Source organism: Ictidomys tridecemlineatus, chromosome 5 (genome assembly GCF_052094955.1).
Source record: "Ictidomys tridecemlineatus isolate mIctTri1 chromosome 5, mIctTri1.hap1, whole genome shotgun sequence".
Lineage (NCBI taxonomy): Eukaryota > Metazoa > Chordata > Mammalia > Rodentia > Sciuridae > Ictidomys > Ictidomys tridecemlineatus.
In genome coordinates, this window is record NC_135481.1 from 22,064,595 (window position 1) to 22,072,445 (window position 7,851).

Here is a 7,851-nt window from a genome sequence, read left to right on the forward strand (position 1 = left end):
AATATCTGTTGGCTGCTATTGCTACTATTATCTCATAATAATACTTCATATTATATCTTGGTTGTTCCATCAATAGTTTCTGCCACTTTATTTTAAAGTACTGGACGTCATAAACATGTAACATTAACTTTCTCTCATGTCTTTTGTCACTTTTATAATTTAAAATAATTTTTATTATAAGATCATTTAACATGAGCTCTACCTTCTTAAAATTTAAGTGTACATTTCAGTATTAACATTAACCTGGGGGCTGGGATGTGGCTCAAGCGGTAGCGCGCTCGCCTAGCATGCGTGCGGCCCGGGTTCGATCCTCAGCAGTACCACATACCAACAAAGATGTTGTGTCCGCCGAGAACTAAGAAAAAATAAATAAATGTTAAAATTCTCTTTCTCTCTCTCTCTCTGTCCCCCTCTCTCACTCTCTCTTTAAAAAAAAAAAAAAAAAAAAAAACATTAACCTGTGTCTGCTTCTATCAATTACTATCTGTTAATCCTCTACTTCTACCTATTAACTTATATTACTAGAAATAAAAATTAGGATGTTGAATGATGAAAATGTTGAGAGACAGATGTTTTCAGGAAGCATCTGTTCTCCATAGATTAGAAAAATAGGCAGATTGTTTTTCTATTAGATGATTGAAATTTTGCAAATTGCCTAATACATAATAAAAAGAAAATGATCAGATATTCTGAACTTTGTACTAAAGTTCCAAAGTTCCAAAATAATTTAGTTGCCTAAAAGGCATGAAAAGACTTTAAATCTGAAGTCTACTTTTATTGGTCTATTTTATATTTTAGAGGTTGTGGTTCTATGCCTATAATTGTTTTCAGTTTTATTAATAGATTGATCTTCAATGGTGTACTTAGCTTGCAGGAGGGTTCCTACTTGTTGTCTCATGCAGCAGAAGATTCTTCACTCCTGATCTACAAGACCTCTGATGGAAAAGTTACTAGAACAGCATACAACTTGCATAAAACACATTGTGACCCTCCTGGTGTACCTTCTAGTCTCTCAGTTCCTTGGGTCCCATTAGATCCCAGTCTCCTATTACCATATCATATTCATCATGGACGGATACCTTGTACTTTTCCACCCAAATCACTGGGTCCTGCAACACAGCAAAAGGTAAAGTCTTTTTGAAATCAAATGTTCTATTAGATTGTTTATTATTAATTTGTTTCATTCACTGTACTTCAACCTGAGGTCCACATTTCCAAGTTAATTACAACTACTATTCTACTACCAATATCCATAAGAAGGGTAGATAAAGTTGTATGCTCTACCATGTCCAGTCTTTTTGTCAATGGAACTTTCTATTTTTATAAGGTTTATAAACCAACAAAAGAAAATTCTAGCTTGCTTCATGGGTGCATGGGTAAGGCAGCCACATAGTTAAATCTCGATGTTCCTATAAAATAAAAAGTTGTATTTGCAATTTATATTTATGCCCACTCTATTCAATTTTATTAAATATTTGAGACAATTTGCAAAAGAATACATACAATAAAATTATGATATAATTAAAATTGATTGCTAGGATATGGAAAAATTAAAATGTAGTAGTTAATGGAGTGCTTTGTTATAAATATAGCTGTAGTATTAATGTCTATATTATGTTCTGCTAACTCAATATTTATTAAATTACACGTTAATGTTGCTGTCTTTATTAAATTCCTCCTAGAAATCTCACTTGAATAATAATTTATTTATCTAAAACCTACAAAGCTGTGGCTAGAAATACTTTCCACCATGTCACTTGTTCTCTGTATATAATTTAAGAAATTTCAATTTAAGTTTAGTTGTAGGAAAAATTCTGCTATCTGAATATTCAGGAGACAAAACCTAGTGTGTTTTCCTTTCTGCTGCCAAAAAAAAAAAAAAAATCTTTGAATCAAAATTACTGAATTTTATAATCTTTTCAATGTTATTACCCTCAGAGAATTTATCACTTGTGTACCCTTTGAATGTTCTATTCTTTTTTCCCTTCTATATTACAGTAAATTAATCTGTAAATGTCCTTAAGTCCTTTTGAGAAATAGCTAGAATGCAAATATTGAGGACTTTTTTTAAAACAATTTACAGTGAGTAGGGTTGTTTATGTTTTTTAGTTCTTTACCTTAATGTTAGAGTTTGGAAGGATTTGTTTGTTTATTATTTATTTATTTCTGCTGGGGATTGAACCCAGGGCCTTCTGCATGCTAAGCAGCTATTGAACACTGAGCTCGTTGTACATTCTTAGTTAACATTGGCCAAGAAAATATAAATATGGTTAACCAGTTGAGATCAGTGAAAGAATGGAGAGGGCTGGGGATGTGGCTCAAGCGCAAGCGATAGCGCGCTCACCTGGCATGCGTGCGGCCCGGATTCGATTCTCAGCACCACATACAAACAAAGATGTTGTGTCCGCCTAAAACTAAAAAATAAATATTAAAAAATTATCTCTCTCTCTCTCTCTCTCTCTCTAAAAAAAAAAAAAAAAAAAGACTTTAGACAGTTAACTGTTAGCATCTTAAGTTATTTTATCTACAGTTTTGGTTGACTGTCCCTAGTTACATACAATATAAATGGTGGTTTTTATAACCTCTTAAGGAAATAATCATTGAAAACCATTTTTGAAGATCTGTATTCTTTCTAGAAGAATGATTTTCTCTTTAATTTAGAAACACTGATTATAGTTTCTGAACCATAACATATAATTCTGTGCAGGGGTTGCTTATTCTTCTTAAGTGAAAATTAATGGTTTAATGTCTTGACTTCAAACAACTATAAATAGAAGGATAAATTTATTTGCCCAAGGTGTTTTTAAAAAAGAACTGAGTAATATTTTTATTCTTCCCTTATTGATACAGATTAACAGTAGAATAATATTGAGTACCTTATGTTTTTGAAATACTATCATGATTTACTTTTTTAAAAATGTGGTCCAAAAATGTGCTTTTGTTTCTTTATTATTTGTTCTTTTTAGTTTTACATGACAGTAGAGTGTATTTTGACATACCATACATACGTGGAATATAACTTCCTATTTTTGTGGTTGTATATGATGTGAAGTTTCAATGGTTGTGTATTCATATATAACCATAGGAAAGTTAGGTATGGTTCATTCTACTGTCTTTTCTGTTCCCATCAAAATGTGATTTTGTATAATAAAAAATAATAATAATAATTTATTTGGAAAAGGAAAAATTCTATATGTTCAGGGTTTGATTATGTAAATATATATTTTAACAATTAATTACTTGTATATCATATATATTTATTTGTATTTTTAAGATACTTCATGTATTCAATTTAGGAACAAATATTTAGCGAGTTTAACCAGGACCAGGCTCTTACATAGCCCAACACTAGGTACTATAGACAATGAGATAACCAAACTTAGTTTGAGATTTTATATGTGTGTGTGTGTGTGTGTGTAAGTCAATAGAACATTTTGGATGTAATTATGATATAACAATCTAGCCCTACATTTAGTGGGGATTACCCCCATCTTCCTGCTTTGCTCCTAAGCAGACCATGGAAATAAGACTTTCTACTTTTTTTCTTTTCCTTCAGCTAAGCACCAATAGGGATTTTTTTAGCCTTAGCAGAAATGGGGAAAAACCACAACTTTAAGGAAACTGGGGAAGAAAAAACCTGTATGAAACATAAATCATCTGCATATCCTCTCCATGTACAGACTCATATAACAAATGTTTTTGCCCCAATGTGATTCCTTAGACCCTAATCTACTTGAACATAGAACTCACATCTGTATAGTGCCTTAAGGCACTAACCCTGAAGAGACCCCAGTAGACCCTGTGTCTGCCTCCCTGCTGCATCCACCAGAGGATATATGGAGGAGTTCATTTTACTTCCTGTGCTACTTCTGACTTTTGCAGTCTTTTTGCAGCAGTTTCTTACTTCATACTCTTTTCTCCTACAATTTCTGTAATGAGCATTTATTTTACACACACATACCATCTTACAATGGAAGTCTTCAATGCTGACTTTCCTCAAAGATATAGTAGATACAATTAGTATAGTCAGTATATCTTTATAAGAAATACCAGCTATGTAGAGAGTGATATAGATATCTAAAAATCATAGCACTTTCTGGTAGAAATGTTATAAATGTTCATCAACCTCAGACAATCTGGCAGATTCAAATCCTTAAGTTTGTCCTTTCTAATCATGTCATTTTAAACCTAAATAAATAAATAAAATTTAAAGGGAAAAAAAAAATCCCTTTAAGAGGCAGTAAATAATAGGTGAGGGACACTGGAGTCTGATCCTTTCTCAGTGAACCAGTAACCCATTGAAGCAATACCAGCACTGCTTCTGTTGGGTTTGGAATATGAGAGAGTGCTTGGAGTTCCAGTATCACCCTTAGTGTGCCCAAGTATGGGATTCACTAGATAGGATGTGATGAAACAAAGTGTGAGTGGTGGCTGGGGAAGATACAGGCAGATACGGGCAGATTCTGTGGAAATAATTTCGGGTTACACAGCTTTCATCCTTCTCTGTGAGGGCTGGCTTTCTCCTTTACATATTTTAAAAACTTTCTGCCCTCCCTCCTAGTAGCCAAGGAGGTGACAGTATTTCCAGATCTTATTCTTAAACAGGACTATGATTAGCAAGGGATTGGGTCCAAAGAATGACCTTCCTCCCTTACACAGTGAGCTAGAAAAGGAGAGTGAGGAGAATAGTACACATGAAGGTGCAAGTAGCACCACTGGTGTCCCCCAAGCATCCTTCTTTCCCTTTGCCCATCCTCTGTATTCCTTTTTTGTTTTGTTTTTTCTTCTATGTTTATTGTTTTTTCTTTCTTCCCTCTTGGGCTTTTTTTTTTTTTTTTTTTTTTTTTGTACCAGGGATTGAACCCAGGAGCAATTCACCACTGAGCCATACCCCTAGCCCTTTTTATATTTTATTTTGAGACAGGGTCTTCTTAAGTTGCTTAAGGCCTTACTAAGTTGCTGAGGCTGGCTTTGAACTTGTGATCTTCCTGCCTCAGCCTCCAGAGCCACTGGAATTACAGGTGTGTGCCGCTGTGCCCAACGACTTTTCTTTGTCTCTCCCTTTCTTCCTTATCTTATTGTCTGTCCTTTTTTTCCATGTAATTTCTTTTCCTTCTTCAGCACCTCTGACTTGCTTATATTTTCTTTCTTTTGCCTTCATATTTCTTATTTCTTTTTTTCTCATTTCTTTTTTCCTTTCCTTAAGCATAATTAGTACAAACATATTATTCAAAAGCCCTGTCATTCCCTTTTATTCTAATTGAACATTTCAGCCCCTTCCAAATTTAACATAGTAGTTTTAAAAAAAAAAAAAAAAAGTGAGAGAGAGAGAGAGAGAGAGAATTTTTTAATATTTATTTTTAGTTTTCGGTGGACACAACATCTTTATTTTTATGTGGTGCTGAGGATCAAACCCAGCGCCCCATTCATGCCAGGTGAGCACGCTACCTCTTGAGCCACATCCCCAGCCCCAAACATAGTAGCTTTTCCATTCACTTATCTATCTTGATCTGAAAAAATTGTACTACTTAAAACTATATCAGATTAAAACTTGTTTAGTAACAGTTAACCATGGGACTGGCGACCAAAAATTTAGAAGATTATATCCACGATGATTAGTACATATAGAAATAATACAGTTTACTATATATAGGTATGTTGTAAATATATTAAACTATTTTGTTCTTTGCTTTATCTCTTAGGTTGGTGGAACCAGAATGCCTACACGCAGCCGCAGGACTCCAGTTTCCATGGAAACCAAAAGCAGTTGCTTGCCTGCTCAGCAAGTTGAAAATGAAGGAATAGCTCCAAATAAAAGAAAAATAACTTAAGGACTGTACTATGGAAAAGAAAAATTCAGAAGAACCACTTATGTTTAATTTTGAAAAATTTGAGGAGAACATGATCAAAAGATCAGTAGGCAAAGGAATGTTTTTCTTTTAGCATTCTTAAGAATTTTTAGAGTGCCTTGAAAAAATGCTAGCTATGAGAAATGAGTGTTTCTACTAAAATGGAATGTTTCACTCTTTACCCTTGAAGTTTGAGAGAACCTAGGTACGGTTTCAGATTACCATGGCAGGGAAATGAAGAAAATATTTTTATATTATACCGTTTTCTAAAAATTGTAAACAGGGAAATAACTTTTTTTTCCAGGAATAACATTTATCATTATATATTGTTTAATTTGAGTTATATTGCTGATATTTGAGACTAGCTCAAAAGGTTAAATATTATCACTATCAGAAATGATTATGAGCATTGTAAACCTTGTTTCTGATGGATTTTGACACTTTTTTATTGCTATAAAATGATAAGTCATTGAAGGTTAATAAAGGTTAAAAACTTTTTGAAATTTCATTGCAGACACTAAAGGTAAAGAGAAAAACTTTCTGCCTCTGAAAAGTCACAAGTTAATGTTTTCATGTTGGGCAACCATCAGTTTGTTAAAAGAAAACTAGTTGTATAACAGGTTTGGTGATGAATGCCCCTGCTTCTTGGCACAAATTCCAGATGATTGTTGAAATATGCTACTGGAAGTAAAGATGAGGGTATTTTCCAGGAAAAAAAATTTCTGTTGTTTAAAACTGACAGGGTTAAATGGGATGTAGAGAGCCTAAGCTAATTTTTTCCTCATTTATTCTAAGTAATTTAAATTTTATAGGACCATACATTAATTTAAAACCTGGCATAATTTGCTGATGTTACTATAACCACTTTGAATTTAAGAAGGAGCAGAGTTGTTTAATTTTGTAACCCTGTTCTTTAATGTACATTAAAAGTATCAGAAATATGTGTCATTTTTAAAATATAAGTTTTGTAATTCAAGACAATATTTGCCTTGTTTTTATTATTTATGAGTTCTACACTAATATAAGAAATTTGACCTAAATATCTTCTCATATATTATAAATAACAGTTGAAATTTTTTCTTCAACTATGAAGTTTTGTTTTGAATTTATTTTTTATTGGTTATAAGGCATTTTTATTAGTACAAATTATTTTGCGTATATTAATTTATTTTTTATACTTTTATTTATTTCCATGTGATGCTGAGGATCAAACCCAGGGCCTCTCATGTACTAGGCAAGCACTCTACTGCTAATCCACAACCCCCAGTCCGTTTTGTATATTTTAATATATCATTTCCTCATCCTGCCATTATCTTTTATAAAACACTTCACCCCCCTACCTTTTTTAAACTTTATCACATATTCCAGAAATGTTTTAGTTATGCCTCATTTGTCAACAAGCCAAAGGAAAGGGAGGGATTCCATTGGAATTAGGTCTTTTGAAAAATCTGGACAATGATTGCTTTAAATCTCTGAGTGCCAGAAAGACTTGGCTTTTGCCATTTTTAACTTGAGGGTCTTTTTTTTTTTCTCTCTCTCTCTTTGGTACTGAGGATTGAACTTGGGGGTACTTTACCACGTAGCTACATCCCCAGTCCTTCCTTCCTTCCTTTTTTTTTTTTAAGTTGTAGTTGGACACAATATCGTTATTTTATTTATTCACCTTTATGTGGTGCTAAGGATCAAACCCAGTGCCTCACGCATGCTAGGCAAGTGCTCTACCACTGAGCCACAGCACCAGCATCCCAGTCCTTTCTTTATTTTTTATTTTGAGACAGGGTCTTGCTAAGTTGCTGAGACTGACCTCAAATTTGCAATCCTGTCACAGCCTCCTAAATCACTGGGATTACAGGCTTCTTAGCTCAGCTTATTTAGTAGAATATGTGTCTTGCAAGTGATTACTTTTAAATTATGTAAGCTATATATTTGGATAATCCTAATATATAAAGCTAGTTTTTCACTTTCCTTAATGTAACTTCTTAAACATATATTTTATCATGAT

At 33.2% G+C, this 7,851-nt stretch overlaps 1 protein-coding gene across 5 annotated transcripts in view; it reads left to right on the forward strand.

Annotated features, from left to right (window-relative positions):
• Nucleotides 1–6,832, forward strand: part of Ice2 (interactor of little elongation complex ELL subunit 2) — a 42,946-nt gene extending 36,114 nt beyond the window's left edge. For all 5 annotated transcript variants that reach the window (XM_078049532.1, XM_078049531.1, XM_078049533.1 and 2 more), the window contains 2 exons: nucleotides 868–1,126; nucleotides 5,703–6,832. In XM_078049532.1, the coding sequence (XP_077905658.1) occupies nucleotides 868–1,126; nucleotides 5,703–5,831 (388 nt within the window). In that variant the 3' untranslated portion in view covers nucleotides 5,832–6,832. The remainder of the gene's footprint in view (nucleotides 1–867; nucleotides 1,127–5,702) is intronic.
• Nucleotides 6,833–7,851: the final 1,019 nt, after the last annotated feature.